Consider the following 22772-nt stretch of genomic DNA (forward strand, 5'->3'; position numbering starts at 1 on the left):
ACGGAAACATCAAGCTTCTAATGGTGACCGATAAAAAATAACAGAATATGTATTACTGCGTCAGTGCCGGAGAATATTATCATTATCGCATCGTTATCGCAGAGAAAGTGATGTGGATGAGGAATCACTGAAGATTACCCTGCAGCTCTTATGGAGAACATCAGCAATAACCATCGACACACAGATTCAGTGACTGTGTTTTAAAACCATTACACTTGTATAATTTTGAAAATGATCAGATATAAAAGTAAATGGCAATAATTAATCTTATTGATGAGCTTTTTTTAAATTTTGCTTCTTTTGTCAGCCAGATGTTTTTATAAAAGACGATAACAAATGTTTTTTACTTCCAATTATATATCAAAAACAGTGAAAACAACACAACCAGTAGGAAAAGTACAATTCAAGTTGTACACCTATCTCATGTCAAATCTCTCTCGGAGATAAATATAACAGAGTAAAAGGAAATTTGAATATTTCCCTGGTACCATCACATTGTCGTGCATGTTTCAGGTCCTTCTGAAACCTCAGTGAAACACTGTCATTACTCACTGTAGTAGTCCACTGCAGGAAACTATTTCAGAGGACTACTCTGAACTACTCTGATTGACAAGACACTTGAATATGATCTAACATATATTTACAGAATTTTGCAGTAAAAGATCATCTGATTCAACAGTGTTTAATGCCTTTACTTGAGACCATACATTGTGAGGGTGTTTACAAGACTTTTCCACATCAATCTTTTTCTCTAGCTGTAAATCACAAGCATCCCCCCCCCCTCCTCCTGTCTGGTGTGACACACAACAGAAGCAGGCCTGCGTGCTGTTGTTGGGTTTTCTCTGTATGACGAGGCTCTGTGGCCTCCAGCTCCTCACGTGGCTGCGGATGGCAAAGCTCGACACAATCAAAGGCATCAATTACAATCAGGCTGTAATGAGGCCATCATCAGCATGGTTTGAAACAGAACAGGTTTGGAAAAAAATAAGGAAAATCTCTTGGTTTAAGAGGAAAGAAAAGGGATTTTTTTTGATAGGAGACACATTTGCATTTGCACGTTTGATTCTGGAGACTCCACACGTGTGCGGCTGCACTTAGGCCTCTTTAAACAGATGAAAAACACAGACGCATCTTGGCGAGAAATGAGACGAAACGTGTCTGATAATTCCTTTAGCAGCACTGAATGTATTTCAGCCAAATAAACACTTCATCAGTGTAACACAGCGAGACGCAGGCAGATATTTTAGCTTCATCAGCTAAATTCTTCGGCATCAAATGGTTTGTACATGTCCATACCTCTGAAGGAGCAGACCCAGCGGCCTTATCAAGAGTTTGTTTCACGAGTTAAATCCTGGAGGAAAAAGTTAATGGTAAAAACAAATGTATGAGAGATTTCGGCTATAAAAAGGTATCCAATAAATAGAATTTCTTCAGATGCCTTGATAACCTTTTATTTTTAAGGGATTCTGCAGAATCTGTAGTCGAGGGACAAGACTCTGGGTCTGGAATCCGTCTGGTTTACGGTTTTAGTTGGATTATTCACGTTTGAGCAGGTTTTGGTTGCCCAGAGTTAAACAGTCATATATCAGCAACAGGCTTATCTGCATTTATATTCAGTTAGCTATGAACAGAGTTGAGCCAAAATGTCGTCTGGACCTAAAACGCCAATAAAAAGTATTGCTGTGTGTGTTTTGTGTGGCAGAACATTTGACTTGTGTGCACTAGGAACGGAAGATGGAGGTTTGGCACAGATTTCCACTGTCAACACCAGACGGCCCAAAATATTGACTGTTAATATGTCAACAGATGATAGACGATGGGCTCCAGGGCTGGTATTTTCAGTGTACACTCTAATTTATGTGGTAATCAAAGACTAATGATAAGCACATATAAATTTTACATTTGACAAAGCATTGAAAAGGAACAACATACTGTTGGTATAAGACTTAACTGGCCCCAGGATACTTCCAGAGCTCAGTCAGACCCACTGGTTGAGGTCCAAACCGCAGCTTTGGGAGATTTTCCATTGGAATTCATATCAGACCTGTCAGGGGGCCTCCGGGCTGGAACCCTGGTGCTCAGCGTCCTGGGGCCTATACGCAGATTACCTCCTTCACCGGCGTGGAGGGTGGAATAACACACAGCAGCCCGCCATCTGTCCGGGACTCAGCTACCTGGGTCAGCTACCACAGGGAGAGGGGGGTGTCAGACCTGGCTAACCAAACCCTACTGATACGAGACCTGCTGCTCTGTCTTCGCTCGCCCACCGGTGTCCCATTTCTGTTAGTATGGGAGTTTTTCTAAAGGAAGTGTCGGGAGTTGTTAGCGGCAGACTTTTTACTGGTTTCTGACATGAGGGTGTAATAAAGCAGACTGTGGCAGACGGGAGCGTGGTGCTGGTGTTCTAGATTTGCATGACGGATGGTGGCGGTGGCTGAGTGGGACAGGTTGGCCGCTCTAATGGGTCTCCGAGGAACTTAATCAGCCGTTCCCTCCGCACTAAGGACAAATAACAATCTGGACAACTCGGCTCCGGGGGGGGTCCAGTCTGGAAGGAGCTGACGGATGGTACGGCTGCAAAAAAATAGCGAGAAATCCCTTCAGCGTGATAATGAGTTTAATCAAGAGAGAAGGCTGCGGAACAGAGACACGATAAAAACGCCTCTTTATTTCCAAAATATGAGGCCAAATGTCCGGAGTAAAGGGAACATGCTCGGTCATCACGTATATTTCAGCAGTAGATTTACCTTCAGTGTGAACAGACCTGCAAAGAATAAAACAGCTGTAACTTTAAATATATACTTAACACGGTGAAGTGTGGCGTTTTTAAACCGCCGGACAAATCGCTGGAGTTATAAATTGAAGCCTGTGAGGTAAGTACATTAACGTGATCGGGAACAAGAGCAGAGCTGTGGCTGGTGGAAATAAATGGCTGCGGCCGTCAGGAATGTATCGAAGGAGAGCTTAGGAATGATTGTTTAACAGATGGGTGCAGGAGGAAGCCAGCCTCCAGGTGTCAGTGATATCTGCAGAAGAATATGATAAACTGAATTAATATGTTGGAAAATAAACGACTTATTTTTTGGGTAAAGCTGTACAGCTAATTTGCATGGAGATTCAATAATAAAGGCAGTTTCTTTGTCAGAAAACTGAAATACATATAACAGATCAAGGCAAAGTTATAGAATCACAGAAAAACTATAGTGGTATATTTTATTTAATGTAAATTTTGGGCATTTTTGCCTATAGGACTTTTCAAGTGTGAAACAGGAAAAGAGAATAGGAAAGACACTTTAAGAACAGTGTACTTTAAAGTGGAAATAGAGTCAAAACTGCAGTCTAGAAAAAACCCTAATTAGGGCACACTGTACAAGATACTGTGTATATATTACAGGGTTTCTCTTTTTACATGAAGTAAGATATTAAACAATGTGTCAAACTCTGAGGTGAAGAAGCTCAGAGATAATTGGTGAATTGACATCATTCTGTAAACACAAATTACAAAACTCAGTTCCCTGTTGAGTTTCCTGCTCAGCACTGACACTGACAGCTCCCTGCACCTGGAACAGTGATGTGGACAGACAGGGTTTGCACTCAGCTGTGTGTCTCACTCTGCTCTAATGAAGTCACACTTCAGCTGCTGGATCCACTTTTTCTTCCACTCTCACTCAACTTTCACAGCTTTTCCCCACAACATCATCTTTCCTCTCGTCTCTGCTCTATCACTTTCTGTTTGTGCAGATTGCATCAAGCCTGCAAATTCTAATGTTGCAGTTTCCACAGTAAACTCTACTGCACTCAATCTAACATACCATTACGTGTATATATATATTCATACATATTTATTTTTACATTTCCTATCCTGGCATTCGTTTTGTGGACAATTTAGACTTGTCATGTGGGGCCTTGATTGAGTTCCACCCCCCAAGTTGAGGCCTTCCCTGCCAAAGCAGCAACAAAAAAAAATAATCCTCCATATGCTGGAGTTTATTGATGAAACCATGTTGTACATTCAGATATGCAGTTCCCCCGTAACGCTGCTCAAACAGCTGCAGACCTCCGCTCACGGCTGTCATTACACGTTAAATCACCTGGAATCACCTCTCTGTAGGTCAGATGAGTAATTCCTCTGCATCCCTCCATCGCATGACACTGATCTTTCTGGCGGTAGAGAGAACTGCCTAAAGGATTTCTGGGCCCACGCCGGTTCGCACGCTTGCATGTGGTCCACGTGAGGGTCTGAGTGGGAATCCAGCTGCGTGGAGACGAGTGTCGGTTCGCTGCGGGATCCTCACATCTCGTCTCCGTCTCTGGAACTAATCGATTCTGACGATACCAAGCGCACAGGCCGCACCTGCCTCATCTCTGACTACACACACATATACACCATTCACACACATCGTTCTACACACACACACACACGCTGTAATGTTCCAGCTCAGAGGACACTCCGGCTTCCATACATCAGCGAGGGCAGAAGGAACACAAAGTACATTCTGCTGGATGTAGACCTGAAACAAATGGGGCCGTTTCTTTCGATGTGTTTGGTCCCGGCTGCCAAGAAAACACACAAAATGGATTGTTCACAAGGCCTCCAGGGTCTGGCTGTTAATAGTGCTCTGTAAACCCTCGGGGGTGGCCATTTTAGGGAGATGGGGGTCTGGGTTGTGTCTCTGACTCCTATTTTAAGGCTATCATTGTACACCTGCACTAGCACACACGCCCGCCCATGCACGATCGCACACAAAAGCCTAAGTGTGCATGGACTGTGGAAGCTGGTTTATGTGGGGACAGGATCCAAACAGGGGGAATAGAAAAGAGCAGTTCTTTGTGAACAATTAGCCAGAACCCGGACTGGGTCTTTGGAGGATTCCTACATGTCTCTTCTGACATTTGGGTGAGACTTGGCACTGAATGTCTAAATTTGGAGTTCTGGGAATCGCATGCATCAGCAGCTTGAAACTTCTCAGGGGGGAGTAGTACACCATGTACGCTTGTCAGTAGACTTGTGTCAAGGCTGAAACCCAAATATAGAGCACTGTGCCACTGACAAGAAGATTTATGGTGTAGAGAGGACAGAGAACCACCCAGGGTGTCTATACACAGACACACACGGATTTCAGTGATAACATCTAAAACTCGTGCTGGATATCAACATTATATCGTTCTGATGATTTTAAGTTTGAAAAATGTGTTGTCATGATTTATGAGAAGGGAGGGTTTGGACAGTATTGAGCTTCATTATGACTCTACACCTGCGAAGAAATAAAAGCAAAATAAAGTTTCAGAAACTATGACAGGATAATTCCAGAGAACACCGTAACTTTTAGCTCTCAAACCAGAGCAGCCATGATACGAGCTCTGTGTTCCAAGCACACTAGATAGTTAGCTTCATTACCAAACTGCAAATAGCTCCTATAAAATTAGCTGATTGTCAATAGTTTCCTTTCAGCGAATTTTCTCAGGCGATCTGGTTAAAAGTGTGTAAAAGACATATTTTATCTCTCTCGGCTCAGAACAGTTTACCACCAGCTTTGTTTGTATGCATTTAAGGTCATGACGTGGAAATGTCCCGTAGGAATGTGTCAAGAATAAAGTTACACCCCTTAAGTGAAAGGATGGGACATGGGCCAAGAAAGAACAGCTCCAGGACTGTTGAGGTTTACGCTCGACAGAGTTCTAGTTATATCATAGTTTAATTGGGGTTTTAGGGGGGGTGACCCACTTCTGGCAACAATTAATCACATTTTTCATAAACACAATAAGTCAAAACCTGTGTGCTGCTCAGAAAACCCCTTGGTGGGTTTACCTACAATTTGACACGAATAAAATGTAAATCCCCATCCTGCGAACTTTAACATGTTGTAATGAGGACTTTTTGAATTTTTTTGAAACTGCACGGCTTCTGTTACACCGAGCTGCGGGCGCACATATTGCACTGGAACCTGACGCCAAAGAAAGACAATTTCCTTTCTGAACATCAAAACACTTCAATAATGCGAAGCAGAGTTTGCATCTCATGCAGGAGCTTCATCTTAATACTTCTTCTATCAAGTAATAACAACGGCTATTGGCTCCAGAGGGGGGGGGGCTTCTCCGCATCACGCACAGCCGTCCGCTGCAGAGAAGCCGGCCCGGTGCTGTGAGCGCCCGGCTCAGCCACTTCAGATCAAAGTGGTGATAGTTCATCGGCACATACCACAACATATTTGCTTGATAACAGCCGGCAGATTTGCCAGATCACGGTATAATAAGAAAAATTCCTTGCTACCCTGTTTGGACTCCTCTGGATGCAGGAGGTCATATAAAGCAATGAAGTACAGTAAGTAAGAGGAGTGGAGGGTGCTGCCCGGAGGGAATCCAGGGTTTACTGCCCTGAGAGAGATGAACGTTTCTATGGTAGGACAAGGGAAAGTTTAACAAGAAAACTATTTCAACTTTTCTGACATTTTGTACCTTGCAGAAATAAATTTCCTCGTGTTTTATCACCTCGGTTATGATCTTATCGCGTCGTCTCTAATTTATTGGCTTTCAACTGCACATGATGATGCCAATGAAAAACATCCTTGACGTGATTTATTATTTATTACATTCCTGCTGTGCAGTCGGCCTCTGCTAACAGGTGTTGAGAGGTTTAAAGGCAAATTAAAATGCATTGGCAGCGTGTTGAAAGGACACAGTCAATGAAATACAGTAAACTCAATATTTATCTGTTTTAAACGAGCATGTGTTGACTTCCATATGCCAATTCCAGTCGGACATGTGCAGAGGACGCAACAATGGAGCTGCTTGGTCCAACTTTTTGTTTACATTGCAACGACTAAATGTCTGCAAAACTTGTCAAACTTTCAACATGTTTATGCTCGCAGTTTGCAATGCTAGCAATGCATAGTTGGCTGTAAAGCAAACATGCTGCATAGCTATAACCATATTTTATCTGAGTTTATGCATGCTAACATTTAGCCACTAATTAGCACAAAAAAAAAGTAGGGTAAAGTGGGTCATGACTTGTCGTGGTGAATACTGAGGAGAATATGAGCGTCTGTAACAAATTTCACGACAATCCACCCGAAAGCTGTTGAGATATTTCACCTAAAGCCCCAAATGTGAGCCTGGTGGTATTAGAGGGAAAGAGGGAACACCAAAGCCATCGAGTATCACACCATCTGGGAACCGTGACGGTCTAGAAGACTTTGTGCCAAACCCATTGAGTAGATTTTAGTTTTGAGATATTTCAGTCCAGATTTCTTCGGACTTTTGGGCTGACTCTACTATAGAATGGTTCAAAACCCCTTTAGGGCAAACACTATGCCAGCAATATACTAGTCCTAAAACAGTTTCCTCTGCTGCTGCTTCCATATGCACCAACATGCAATTTCATAGTCAGCAGTATAGTTAACCTCATATGGGAGGAAGTCCAAATGCCTACTGAGGCTTACTGCACAAATTAAAAGCACATTTCCTTTGTGGCGTGACTCGGCGGCGAGCTTCACTCTCTCAATATTTGTCAAGACATGTGAGTTGCACCTGCTTTATTAGAAGAGGATTCAAACTGGAGCGGACAGTGCGAGCAGCGTCCGAGCATTCCAGTCCAAACGGGGGGGCCGGGCACCATGGCGAGCTCCGAACTCGGGGGCAGACCTCTCATGTAGACATGTGAGAAACTTCACAGGGCCGACTGCTCTGCTCTCTGGGAAGGGCCTTCTGCTCGTCAGCGGGAGTTTGGATTGTGGGGGTGGTTGGAATGGGTGTACACAGCGCTACCCACGATTCCATATGGTAATATTTACATGTCCTCTTTGTTGTTCACAGATCAAAGCGGAGGAGATTCCATTTCAGTTGATTTTATGACACGATTTAGCAAATTTGCAGGGGGGGAGGGACCTTTAAATGCGTCGTAAACCCTGTTCCACAGCGTGAGAGACCACCCCATTAAGTCTGATATCCCACGTGGATACAAAGGAAACCTCACTTGGAACTGTGGATGTTGCTACAGAGTGTGAAGGCGCACGTGTGTGTTTTTGAAAGTAGGCGATTGTTAAAAATCCACATGAAAACCATAAATTCACGTGAAATCGGCATCAGAAACGTTCGCACAGCAAAACAAAAAGCAGAACACCATCGATTTATTGTGGAAAAAAAGCAACATTGAGAGACAAAGGTCTGATTCTGGCACATTGTTCGTTTTTATATTAGAAAAAGGAGGAAAAAAAGGCTACAAATCTTCATAATTTATACAAATACAACAACTTTTCAAAAATAAATCTTTAATTTAGTAAACGCTCTGTGAACAAGTTTCTGCAATAACCCACCGCTTGAGATCCCTGAGCAGAGACACAGAGTGAACCTTGTTTTTTTTTGTTTTCTTTACATCGTCACTCAAGCAATAACAATTATCAGTGTTTGTTCAGGAACACTTTATATACACAGGGGAAATTAGCACATGGGATGTTTTTTTTTGTGATGTGAGGGAGGAATGAATGTGAATTGTGATTATTTTACTCGACAGGTGAACATCACAGTCATAAACAGAACAGAGCCGACACCATTTTGACTGCAAGTGACAAATATATATTCCAACTCTCATCCTCCGGTGAAGGTGCTTTTTAAATGGGCCCGACTCAAGTGATTTGGGAGTTTTTATCTTTTCTAACACACACGACATATCTGCTCACTTCCTTCATCTTACATGTAAAAACACAGTGCCAGCTGGTTCTGTTGCTGAGGTAACACAAAGCAATAACTTACAATGTAATAAACTGAGGACACAGACAGGTGAGGAGGGTTTTCTGATCACAAATACTGCACAGATTCCTACTTCTGGGGAGGTTTCAGGTCATTTTACGCAATTGTTGACATCGACGACAAATGAGCGGATGTTAATTACACAGAATATCTACAAAAATGAGACCTTGAGACAGAGAACTGAGGGTCGACAATAGGGGAAAATCTGGGCCTATGTCTTAAATACGGGTGTGTAGATGAGTGGTACTCATTGAGCGAGAGTGCATAATGTTCGCAGCAAAGACCCAGAATAACAATTTGAGCCCTAACATTTTCATTATTGTAAAAAAAATAGCATGTTCAGTTGACATTTTGTGGACTGTTGCAGTTGCCCCATAAGATTACATAGCGGCCACTGTCGCAGTTGCAAGTGAGACTTCCAATTGAGCAAGAAATATGTAGTGTTAACAGAATTACTAAGCAAAGACCCAGAATAACAAGTTAAACCTTTTAAGAATTGACATTTAGCCGACTGTTGCAGTTGCCGCATAAGATTATATTGTAGCCACTGCTGGGTTGACTCTACAAGTTTTTTTTAAGTACCATTCATTTACACAGCAACATTCATAAACAACCGAGATTGAGAAATACCAGAGTTCACCTTTAACGTAACAAACCAAATTTCCTCAGCGTCGGAGTTTCCATTGGCTACTTTTTTGCTGCATGGTTTTTCTGTATAATATACACAACGTAGATATATATTAGGATTCATTTATATAAACACAACGAAATTAGTTTTTTATTCCAACACAGACGTAAAAACATTTCCCTCAAGACGTGCGCCATGTCTCGTGCCATGAGATGAAAAAAATGTGCATCGGCAAAGCTCCTGTATTTGGTTCGAAGTTTTCCTTCATCTGTTTCAGCTCCACACTCGTACGGAGACGACGTACCCATCACTACCGTACCGCTGTTCTCTGTGACTTCCATGGGAAGGGTATCTCAATAATTCCATTTATAGCTTCTTCATGTTGTCAACGAACACGTTTCTATGGCGACTTGGCTTCTTTAACTGTGAACTAGGAGAAGCAGTAGGGGTCAAAATGCCGCCTGCATGCTACCGCACACTGCTAAAGAAGATTCACACCATTTATTATAAGGCATTACAGTGTGAAACGAGTCCCACTTCCTTCACTTTTTTTTACTTTTCCTGCCAAAACAAGACAAATACAAATCTGTGTGGAGCTTTTAGAGGCTGTTGTTGTGCTGTGATGGCTAATGAATTGAATTCCCTTTTTAGAGTTGACGACAAACATCCCGGGCGTCTGCGACAAATGGTTTAAAATAACGGTGCTAATTTCCATTCCTTCATTATGAAGTGTGTGTAATCTCACGAGTAAAAAAACAAACCCACTGAGGACGTGAAAAACAAAATACACAGACGACTCGAAACTTCACTGGAGATTTTGGACGGCGTCCAGTTATTATCTCATTTTCTTCATTATCAAGATTGAACATCTGATCAAAACCGAGAACATTTTATTAAACCCTGATTCTTCCCGTCGCGCTGCTCTGGGACAAATCAGTTCGACCCTTTTGAACTACAATTGCTTATTTAAGTGACTTAATTCCTCACAAATGTTGACGGATGTACCTATGGTCTCGCTCCTGGTTTCAAGTGCTCTAGTTAGAAAAAGGAAAAAAGCAAAGTAGAAAGAAAAAAAAAAAAAGGGTTCCTGTGGGAGCACTTATTTTAAAGAAAGTTCTAAAGAGTCCAAAAACTGCACCGAGGCGGCCAAACTGTGAGACATGCTTCAGAGAGGAGCCACTGGCCTGAGGTGTGTGAGGAGCTCAGGAGTCAGAACGAGGGACAATCACAGCTTCTCTGAGCAAACGCCTCCCTGAGCCTCCTCCATGTCTCCTGGAAGAGAGGAGTGAACAAGGAGTGCAGGGTCCGGCCTCTCCTCCGGGTCCGGCAAACACGTAGCAGGTGCTTGAGGCGGGGGGGAGGCGCTCAGGGGCTCATGGTCCTCAGGCCCTGTTTCTCCATGATGTTCCACAGCTTGCGCAGGTTGGACTGGGTGATGGCGTCGTCGGGTTTCAGCTGGAGCGCTCGGAGGTAATTGGCTTCGGCCTCTTGCAGCTTCCCGTTGAGGTGGAGGATCGCCCCCAGGTTCATCAGAGCGGCAGGATACTGAAAGGGAAAAGAAGAGGGTCACCTCAGACGAGCTTAGAGCAAAAAGAAGACACAGTCTGTACTTTTCAAGAACCGCAACACAGGACATTCTATTATCAAACAGTAGGTACAGGACAGTCCGTATTAACTGTTAATCTGTTTTCGAGGGGATAGAAAGACGGGGCTGACATAGTAGCAGTTATTTAATCACCACAAATTGTCTGTTCAATTCAGAGTCCGTGAATTTATGAGATGAATAATGCAACTGAAGTCATAACTATTCATACTTTGGGGGAAGGGATGTGGAGAGTACTTTGCCATTCAAATGTGCACTGAGTCACATGGAATGAACTTGAACAGATTGAAAAACTCTTAAAATGCAAAGCAGAATGACTGTGGATATATAAAACAAGAAATTAACTATTTTATTGTCCCTTTCAAATGAAGCAGGCTTGTAATAAAACATCTCGGTCATCGTGGGAGGCTTCAGGGCACGCGATCGGGTTCCTGTTTGTCAGATCACCACCCAGGCTGCGGTGACCACGCTGCTTTGTGTGTCTCTGTGTCACGTCTGTGGCTGCGCACGTCAGACGGAGCAGCCACTTTGAAGTGGGTCGAGCTGAACGGGTTGTGTATTCCTGCTGGAGCCACGGGGCAGAATCACCAGCAGCAGCAGTGACGAGCCGGTGAGTCATGAGGGTGAAAGTGTTCGGAGAACAATCACTGTAAAGACTACGAGGTTTCCAGTTTCCAGTTGATGGAAAAAACGAGCAATAATGCCAGGAAGCTACTGTTTTACTGCTAAGACGGTTTTAATTTCAGTAATTGTTGATTCCTAGGAAACCAGGAGCAGCCAAATAAAACAGTGTGGCAGTAAAAACTTTTACTGCCGTGTCCGAGACTACTTTTCTATTATTATTACCTCATACATAATTGTCACGTGGAACTGCACATAGTTGTGGCATCTTGACATTTACTAAAGTGCTCGATACCTCAAGCCTTCATTTCTTTCTCACGGCCTATTAGCTCATCAGGGGAAATTCTCAGGCCATCGTACTTTGCATGAGAGAAAACATGTATTTTGTAAATGTTATGAGAAATCTGTGGAATGTGTGACATGCACTGGGCTACGAAAACATTAAAAGCCGTCTTTTCATAACTTCAGGGACTATAAGTCAAACTTTAGTGTTCTTGAACACAAGCAACCACATTATTTGAACCTAAACCTTTTCCTTCCATGTATTTAAGTGAGTTTGAATCATTTCCATATTCAAGATATCCAGACATTTTCAGAGAGGAGCCATTTATCTCATTTTGACAAGGTTGTGTCAACTACCCTCCTTTACTGGTTCTACCATCGTCTCACAAAACATCTGTTTTTCCAGTTTCATAATTGATGATCCGTGCGTGCGATTAGATGAGGACGTTCTCCAATGCTGCTTTTCTCATAGGGGAAATAATAGAAATGAATAAATCAAAGAGACTCTTGGATAATCATTGTGTCTCTTGCGGAGGAAAACTTCTCACCTCAACACGTATAAAACATGCAGATGCTTCGACCACTGGAATAACCGACACGACTGCAGTCGCTCCGTGACTCCTCGCTCACTTAATGCTGTGCAATTACATTAATCCCCAAGAAAAACAACATTTCTCCTCCGTGTGTTTCGGGTTATTATTATTCTCAGGAGCAGCCAGAGTTCTGGACTTTAATGGTCGGGGGTGATGCTGAGGCTGTTTGGGCTGTAAATCACCTCCTGTTCGACTTGAGGGTCAAACCACAAAATAACGCTCGGGGATCAGTTAGCAAGTTTTGGGATTTTTACAAGTCACAAAACGCCACAGCCCAAATATAACTGTTTATACATATGGACGTGATTGGAAGTGACACGTTAATACTTAGGCTGCAATGAGGAAGGGACAAGTGGTGTAGGTGTATCCTGGGGAAACTGGTGTTAAGGCCATTTTGTGGAGTCAGTGAGAATTTTTTTTTGTAAAGTGAAGTGAAATCATCCTTAAGAGGCTGGTTAAACCAGGTGTTAACATCTGTCCTGAGTGATCAAGTGGTCAGCACTCCGTACAGGTGCAATAGCAGTTAGCTGTAATGCTAAGGAGACGTTTTCCAAAGAGTTCCAGGACGCTAACTCAGTCCTTGGTCCCGGTTTGGGAGTTTTAAACCGCGGTTGCCTTGTATGTGAGTGTCCATAGCAACAACCATAACAACAACAGAAATCCGATAAAAGAAATCTAACAAACCAAAAAGGATACGCAACATCTGAAAGAAGATTATGAAAATAAAACTTCAATGTCAACACTGACACACATACAAATCTTTGTGAACGTGATTATTTGCACATGGAGCAGGGAGGTGAGATCACAAGTGATCACAGGAGACACATTCAGGTCGCATTTGACTTTCAGGTGTGAACACAAATACTTGTGATCTGATCTCTCTGGACGGATGTTAATTCCAGGTCTGAACTACGAGGTCAGTCAGGTTATATAGGAACATGGCTCAGAGTGTGACATTAAGTGACAATGATCAAACGACACCCTGATGCTCGGCCCCTCCTTGCGTCTCCTGACTCGTGCTGGCAGACTCACACAGGAATGTCTCAGTGACGCTTGGTGCTTCTCTTTAGCCCAGAGCAACACACTGATCTCACATGGTACGACAATGGTTTGAAAGTATTCCCTTCACAGATAACCAGTGTGACAGTGCTTAAACACAAGTTACACAACTGTGCCTGGTGTCCACCCCCTTCCTCTCTACTGTCCCCCATTTATCTCCTGATGGCCGCCCACACATTCCCTCCACTGTTGCCAAGCACTGGCTCACAGTGGGAACAGTTGGGTTTCTCTTTATGATACTGCAGGGTCTCAACTATACTGCGTGAAGCGGCTGGAGATTATTGATGCCGTGATTTGGCGCCGCACTAATAAAACTGATATGACTTCAAATTGAATGACACGGGCTGTTGGAGAGGCCAGAGTCAGAAGTCTGTCCAGGAAGGAGTCGGGTCTGGATGGATGAGTCGTTGACGATGTGTCTGGAATGACTCATAACGACTCTAATGATACAAAATCTTTGTGAAATTTCCAGAGAAACAAATCAATCAGGAGAATGGACGAGAAGCTGACCTCACCTGGCACATCAATGCTTTCTGAGATCCTCCAGGATGGATGCTAATGAGTGACATTACATATGACGCCCTGAGCGAAGAGTCTTGGGTAGAATATCAAGCGACTCCTGGTTTTCCTCTCAGTGCAGCTGCAGGCTGCGAGTTTTAAGAGCTCTGTCTCTCCGCCCATGCAGAACTTATTACCGAGTTGAGATTCCTCGCTCCTGTCTCCCACCTTTCCTCACCCAAATTCACGTAGCTAAGACTTTTAAGATGTATTCCTCTATTTCTGCATTCTCCTTTGCCCTTCTGACACTTGCAACACTCTGCAAAATGTTCCCCTTGTCAAAAAGTTTCCCTTTTTCCTTCCCTTCCTGCTGCTCTGTAACCTCTCTGCCTTGCTACCCTTCCTGAAACTGGCATGTAAAGCTGCAGAGTCACGGCCAGATGTGGTGCATATTAGCCTGGACCGTAAAGCAGCATATGCTTTTAAGACTTCCAGAGTTGAATTGGGGAATAACCTGGCCGTAATGACTCCAGAAAGGTATTTAAGTACAGAATATCTGCATGGAGCTTTGAAAGGACAGATGTCACTAGGTGCCGAGAGCAACCAAAGCAAACCATGCATCCGATAGGATTTAGCTGGTCTAGATAGAGGGGCTTGTAGGACTAAGGGACTAAATCCCTTGAATGGAGGGAATTGTCCCCTCTCACTCAGAGCGAGCAGACACATGTGCTTAATATAAACCACCAGTGCCTTTGGAGAGGGAAGAGTCGAGCCGCAGTAGAGCATGAAATGACAAATGAAGATGGACAGGGTACATGGCTTAAGTCAAGTCGCATCGCAGAGAACAAAGGAGAATGGTAAAGACGACGGATGAAGATACTGAATTACGATTGTGTATCATCTGCAAGCAATACAAATGCCAAGAGACGTCCAAGCAAAAGTGACCAAGTGGGGATTTGTAAAATTACAGACGCCAAGTAAACTGACATGTGGTCATTACAAGGATCTGGTCCTGAAATAGAGCTGTGGGAACCACAGACATCCTCGGCATGTATTTTAAAGCAGAAGATCAGAGGAATGCACAACAATAAGTCTCACATTGCACTGAACTGGGGACATTTTCCTGAAATATTCCGGAGGAGCTCAAAAACGCAAATGTCCAAGACAGTGTCTACGGACGTTTTCCGACATCTTCGTAAATTTTACAGAACTTTTCCAGCCAGTCCCTAGTAAATGTCAGGAAAATGTACTGAGAAAGACGCAAAACTATAAAAAACAAATATATATTTTAAAAAAGGGAAGAAGAAGACGTACACTAGGATAAAAGAGAGGAGCCATAAATGTAGAAGATGCCGACGACGTGAACTTGGAAAGACAACGAGATTCAAGAGCTTTTGGTGAAAAGGGCCAATGCCGGCGTGGATGTGCTTCCTCCAGCGGCTCAACCCAGGCGCCAATACTCTACTTTTCCTGTTGTTTGGAACCCGTCTTCAACACTGGAAAATGTTTGGACCAAATTGTGTGGACCGTTTCCAGAGTTCAAATCTGAAAATAGCTAAAGACGGAGACTTGAAACTCTGGATGTGAATGTGGATGAGCATCATGGATGGATTAACAGAACTGGGTATGGGACTTGCTTTCATTTCATTGGAATCTACACATGCATTTGACCTGTCACCAGTTTTGTAGACTTGTTTGTTTATAGGGAAAATGTTTTGTTGCTGCTGTTCATTTGTATCTGAAATGTCATTATTAGTCAACAACTGAGCAGTGACCTGTCTGACAGCCGTGAGAGAGCAGCACCTTGAGAGAGTGTTTTCAAAGCTACTCTGGCTTCTTATTTTTCCATCAGCTCGGTTTTGTTTGGAACAACCCAGTCCTCACATGTTATGTTGAAAATCTGAACTTTTCCTCTGAAGATTCCCAAATCTATAAACAGAGATCAGATCAGTAAAAGTGTTCTCACAGCACAAAGAACAGTCTGTTCCGCACTAATGAAATTTAACTAATGGAAATAATCCCACAGTTCACCTTAAGCACATTAACTTTGAGTGTGATTAAAGTGGAGCAGATAGAATGAATTAGTTTTCTTATCTTCCATCTGGTTTTAATTAGACGTTAAAAATTGCTTTTGGAGAGAGATGAACATTACGTCAACGCTGAGGGGACAGGAGCTCAACTTCATGGTTTCTATGGAGATTTCAAAATCATCCTATTGTTACCCTCAAGTTCATCTTTTTTCTTTTTGTGTGATTATGTTCTACTAAGGTCTGTGTACATGCAGATCCAAACTCTATCGTCTGTATAACACTGTCCAGATATATTTTGATCATAAAATCCTGAAGTGATTTCTTCTAATCAAGACACAGGAACAAACATGGCGACCACATGCCAAACATATTTCTCTCCCTCTGCGGCCCTCGCTCAAACCAATGGACTCGACCCCCATTTCGTTTTCAACATGTCAAAGTCCTCTCACCGAGTGTTATTATCATTATTCTTTTCAATTTAGTTACCCGGGCTCCTTCTTTGAAGCTGTTGATGGATGGTGCACAAACAGACCTCTGAGCTCAGTCGAACCCGATGCCCTTACAGACCCAAACCCTTCCTGGGACCCACTGACAATGAAGGCCGTTGTGAGGAGGCAGCCCGGGCAGTGATAACATGGGAGAGCCATTCAGAGTGTGATTGCACAGTGTCCATCAGGGTAAACAGTAATGTGGGTGATTAGCTCGTTGTGGCTGTACTCACATTGGGCCTCAGGCTGGCTGCTTGTCCGTAGTACCTCTCGGCTGCCTCATTTAGGCTGGCTTGTCTGCAAAGGGAAAACAGAGAGAGAGGCGATCATTACTCATCTTTATTGCTCCTGGCTAAGCATGAGGCCTTGAACCCGGCGTGTTTACCATCGCTAAGGGGTCACCGAGAAAATAGCAGGAGGGGAACAGCAATGAGGGATGAGAAAAGCTGTTTCTATTCGCCCGTTGGTTTCTTGTCTGATAGGATCTCACGTTTGATAACATCTGTGCTGACCAATGCACTGGAAGCTCTTTCTGTTCTAATTGAACCTCGTGGTCGGGACATTTGTCTCATTGGACAATTCGTGAAATCCCAACAACAATCCGAGGCTGATCAGAAATATTTAATGTACACTTCTCTATAGCGTGTCTGTGGTTTGGCACACGGGACAGCGCCTGCAACACTGATGTGAAAACAGTATGGAGGATCATTCCTGCTCCATGCACCGAAATATGTCGTATATTCTGCACTACCACAAAAATGATTTTTGGACAGATGGCTTGTCGGCATGAGTCCGTGAGTGGAACCAGAAATACTTTGTTCCTGAGGACATAAAACCTGCAGTCAAGACAAAAATGTCCCGTATTATATTCTGTGTCTTCCTTCATAATCACAAATCTGTGGCTCCAGTGTCACAAAGAGTTTCCTGTTATTAATTCTCCCGTATCTCAGAAATCACCTTTATGGTCCACAGCTGCACGCTTGTCACTGATGGTAACAATTGTCTCATTACAAACAAAGTTTGACGAAGTCAAGGACAGAGCGGGTGACGGCCGCCTGCGGAGCCCCTGAAGTCGTAAAGATCAAAAGCGAGCGAGGCCGTTGGAAGCAGTTTCATTTGGGCTGTCGCTGCCTGTTAAGGTATCATCATCCATGTGGTCCCAGATAAAAGGAAAAGCTTTTAGGTGAGGATTACCAGGTCAGCAGCCTGCGTATACAAACGGTATTTTATGTATGGTTTGAAAAACACAGTCCTATGCTTCCTCTCTCATGAATGAATAGAGAATTCACTGGATGTTTTTAGTTAGCTGTAGCCTGTGACACATTACAGTTTAAAAGGTAAAGGTTAAAAGGTTACTTATTTCTCACTATCCTGCTAATTCAACTCGTATGATGGGAGTAAAATACTTATTTTGCCATAAATAAAAATTAAAAATTTACATTCACTACTTAATACTGGGGGGTTGGGGTAGATACGCAGAGCCTCCCATCATGCTGTAGACACAATATAAGTCGTGTTCCATACATATTATTGGGGAGGCATTACTTAGTTCATGTCAGAAGTATTTCCGCTCTTTTCTTAGTTTCACAGTGTTTGAGCTACAGTTATAGTTACTGGTTTAAATGATAGCAGACCTATCTAGTTATTATTATTATTATTATTATTGTTATTATTATCATAGACTGTAAATAAAGATGTACAACAAATGCTCCACAAATGTGAAGCCAAAGCATCTCAATCACAACCTGGTGGATAGCATTTAGTCGAAATAAACATTCTTTTTCGTGAGTACTTTATTTATCTGGGGCTATTTTCTGAATTCTACTGAGTAAACCAAACTACTCAGTTAAGTAAGACAAACTTGTTTTACTTTAAACTGCTAAAACTTGTTAATTTCACAAAGAGTTAATAAAAAAGTAGAAATAAAGTAACCATAACGTAAGATTAATTATATGTACTCACCTTTTACAAGGCAATCAGATTTCTAGATTTATTCTAAGTTAGATCAACTTGTCAGACTTTTTGTTGGACGTCATTCCCACGTCTGGAGCCACGACCCGAACATAACTCAAAAAACAGAATTTTGATCTCATCCTTCTCTTTATCCGCTAACATACTTCAGATATACTTCAGATGCCACTTCTGTTTATTTTTTTAGCGCAGCTGAATTTTTCCAGCCCCCGAAAAAAAAAGAAAGAAGCATTTTACATTCCAGCAGAGTTCCAGACACTGACTCCAGTTGCTGAATTTGTCCTGAGACTATAAATGTGGTTTTGGCGTCCAACCACAACCATATGTTTGTTTGCCAGCACAATATTTAGAAAGCACAATTCTTCCGAGGGAGAAAACGCACCAATCTAATTCCATAATATCATTATCGCATTTATAAACACATTATCAGAGAGCGAGCTGGAGAGCGGCCACACCATGAGCGGAGGAGCAGCACAAACTCCTCGGGTTTGTCTGCGGGTTGTGAGAGAGCAGAAGACAATGGACGCCAAGTATGTGAACCGCTGCCTGGGTTTGAAGAGCCGCTGTGAGACGACAGGAGCGAAGGGACGAAAAGACGAGCGATGGGAAAATGGAACAGGAATGAAGAAATATGCGGGAACATTTTTGACCATATTTCATTTCAGCAGCTCGACCGCTGATCTTTTTTTACTCTCACGTCTTGTTGTGTGGACATGCTTCATTAACCTCAGACATGCACAATCCTCTTCAGTGACAGTGCTGCTCATGAGACATGCTGTGGGACATCGCTGGATACTAATGACTGAATGAACAAATAGCATTTACCACAACAGCCACTTATTTGGGCTTAAACCGCATCTGTCTCCAGCTCAGAATCCCATTTTTCTGTGTTGAAGCGCAACACTGAACATCGACATCTTCCCCCGAGGGTAATACCGACTGTGCAGTGCCCCCAATGTAACTCACTGCCAATTCCTCTTGTTATTATCATAATAGCGTTATCAAGTCAAAACCAATTGAAACAATTTGGACGCTGAAATATGTACAAATTGCCATGTCTAACATCATGATATGCTGGTAACGTACAGATCTTTCAGAGCAGCAGTTGAAACGTTCCCTCTCTGATTGTTGGTACTGTTCTGTGCGCTTACAGAGTAGAAATACTCCCTCGCGAGTACGGTTTTATGTGTGTGTATAATGTGCGTGGGCATGGCTTTAACATACATATACGCCAGATTCAATAAACGCCATCCTATCCCCACTGACCTTTCCATTAACCAGCTTTTCTTTTCCGACATTCACGCGCTAAAAAAGAGGCAGTTTAAAAAAATAAACATCGTTTGAATGAAATTGTCCGTCCAAGAAGGCACAAGCTCCAGAGAGCAATAAAAGACATTTTCACATCCGAGAGCTTCCGTCCCTCCTTTTAACCCCCCCGCCCCCCCCTCCACTCCTTCCACTGTGTAGATTCACTTGTGTCCCCACCAACCGAGGGCCTTTCCACGTCTGCGTCCAAGACAAACAACATAAAGAACATGAGCTGTGGAAGAGTGGGACCCCATGCCAAGCGAGCGGAAAGGAGTTCAGCCCCAAACACTGCTTGACGCTCTCTTTAGCTGCCAGGGGTCCGGACCCTGGAAGAGCCTCTCAGCACTGAAAGCTGTTGGTGGTGAAGATTCTGCCTGATCGCACCGGTGGGGGGGGAAGGCTATGCATACAACAGCTGTGGAGCCGTGCTTACGTCTCGGCCAATGCATGAGCAGTTTTATCAGACTCTTTGACAATTTGTTTGCTAGTTAGGTGGATTACGCAAACACTATAGCACAGATTTTCTTGGTGGAGGAGTTGTGATGTCATTATGGCCGACGTTCCCTTGACCTTTGACTACAAAAATCGTATCAGTTGATAGATGATTCTAAGTGAACATTTGTCCCAAATTTGAAATAATTCTCTAGAGGAATTTCCAATCTAACAAATTCCAAAAGCAAAAAACTAACAATTGAGAGACCACAGTGACCTCGGCCTTTGACCTTCAACCACTAAAATACAATCAGTTCATCTTTGAGTCTTAGTTAGTTAGTTAATGTTTTGACTAAATTTGAAGAACTTCCCTCAAGTTGTTCAGAAGATATTGTGTTCACAAGACTGTGAGACGCACAACATTAACACACAAAGCCTGTGGGCCGACCAATGGCTGCTGCCGAGGCGTAGCTACAAAAACCGGGCATATAAAAAGTTCTATTATCTGACAGGTGAAAATGGGAGCGAGTTCAAGAACATTCCTGTGTACATAGTATATGAATCTCATCTTAATGTATTTTCAATGTGGTGATAAAGTGGCCTTGCTGGAGGTTAATGTGTTTTCTGAGTGCTCCTCTAGGTCCAGATATGCAGTCGTGAAATTAAAGAAATCCATATTCCTTCAGCAGGCTGCTGTAATGTTTAATGTAAAAGCCCCCCGAGCTACTCCTGATGAGTTTAAATAGGGTAATCTCTGCACTGGGTTATTATACCTCTGTTGGTTTAAACAGTCAGTGGAGCAATGCACTGCACGTTGGCACAAATCTGTATTTACAAATTTCCATTCACGGCTGGCTCTGAGTAACACGACAGCTTGTGAGTAAGTCTCTCGCCGCTCAGAGTCATCAGCTGAAGCCTGAGTCTCAGAGAGGAGCCAGCGACAGCAGAGGAGTGAGAGAGAAGGAGAGAGAGCTGCAGAGAGAGAGAGAGGGAGGAAGAGAGAGAGAGAGCACATGAAGATACATCGCCGAGAAGCACGCTAAGACAAACCAGCAGCTCTCGGGCTGGCACTGCAGCGAGAGGGGGGGATTACAGACCACAGCCAAGTAAATCACAGGGGCTGAGGAGAAGTGTAAGCCCCTGGATAAACCGTGCAGACAGAGGACCTCCCTCTCTCTCTCCTGCACAACCTCCCTCTCCTCAGCCTTGGAAAAACTGGCCCAACTCCCCATGTGCTTGAGTTATGAAAACCATCATATGTAACAAGAAAAAGAAGCTGAATTTGGGATCAAACACTCACCTGAGCATGTGGGCTGCACTGAAGACCACATCAAACTCCCCGCTGTCGAGGCGAGCGGCTCTCTCCGCCATCTCCGCCGCTTCCAGCAGCCGGGACTCTTCCAACAAAAACTGACCTGGCAGGGGAGGAGAGCACAGCACCGCGGTGAAATTAATAGAGGGTTCCCCGAAGAGGCACGGAGGGGTACGCGGCCTTCGAGTGTTGCCTTTGGCCCCGGTGGAGGGCCGGCCTTGTCTGCCCCTGAAACAATACGCTGAAACACTAGATCTGAGTGTAGCATACCATCGCTCTCTGGCCATCGCTCAGACCCATTTGTTCTGATTAGCTGACCTTGATTGATCTGTTTCTTTAAGATGAAACTGATTCTCGCTGGAGGTTTGCGTCGTGTTATAGGTGTGGCTGCCTTTCGCCGTGAGTCTCGGCGGACCCACATAATGAGTTGGGATTATGGAAGCCTGACGAGGCCGGGAACCGAGGGTGGACCCCTCGCAGCGGCCCGGGCTCAGAGAGAAATGAACACCGTGTTGACTTTGGTTTGCTGCGCTGCTGTAGCAGGATGCTAAACCACCGAGTGAACCTGGGCATATTTTCCTTAATAACCGTGGATGAAACTGAAGCCGTGAGTCGAGGCCCGAGGTGAGAGGCAGACTCTGAATGAGGCTTCGGACCATGAGTGAGTGTGAAGTAGCTCCAGGTTAAGAACACCTCTGCATGCAGGGTTTGAGATATCAAAGCAAATCTATGTCTAATAAAGGAAAGACAGTTCCTGCATCAACAAACACGGGAGTCATGAAGCGCTCGGCTATTTTTATACAGACGCTTCTCAAAGGGGATCCAAGGGTAACAAGTGTGAGATTGTAAGTCCTGCTCATCATGTAGGGGAATGTTGTAAGATCTGGTTTTCAACACAGACCAGAGGCCAGGGTTAAAAAAACGAAATTAAATCTGAGATCTTTAAATATCGTTTTAATATCAAATATAACGCAAATTCATACTAGTTTCACAATTATATCTCTGAAGAATTAAAAGAGTGATAAAAGAGGGATAATGGCACAAGGATTTGTGATTATGTAACACTTTTTGTCAGAACTTCTCAGCAGTATATTAAAAAATAATCATTAATTCATTCATGTTCATTGAAAGTTTTCCTATTATCAACAATCTGCTATGAAACAATGCCTTTAATGACTGTAGCACAGATATTTAAGTAAAAG

The 22772-nt window shown here is 43.4% G+C and overlaps 1 protein-coding gene across 1 annotated transcript in view; it reads right to left on the reverse strand.

The window, feature by feature from the left end:
• Positions 1-8126: 8126 nt before the first annotated feature.
• Positions 8127-22772, reverse strand: part of tmtc2b (transmembrane O-mannosyltransferase targeting cadherins 2b) — a 97027-nt gene continuing 82381 nt past the window's right edge. Inside the window, exons 10-12 of the mRNA XM_061076231.1 lie at positions 21559-21673; positions 16781-16844; positions 8127-10918 (exon numbers count right to left, since the gene is read on the reverse strand). Of these exons, the coding sequence (XP_060932214.1) occupies positions 10739-10918; positions 16781-16844; positions 21559-21673 (359 nt within the window). The 3' untranslated portion in view covers positions 8127-10738. The remainder of the gene's footprint in view (positions 10919-16780; positions 16845-21558; positions 21674-22772) is intronic.

Source organism: Limanda limanda, chromosome 8 (assembly GCF_963576545.1).
Source record: "Limanda limanda chromosome 8, fLimLim1.1, whole genome shotgun sequence".
Lineage (NCBI taxonomy): Eukaryota > Metazoa > Chordata > Actinopteri > Pleuronectiformes > Pleuronectidae > Limanda > Limanda limanda.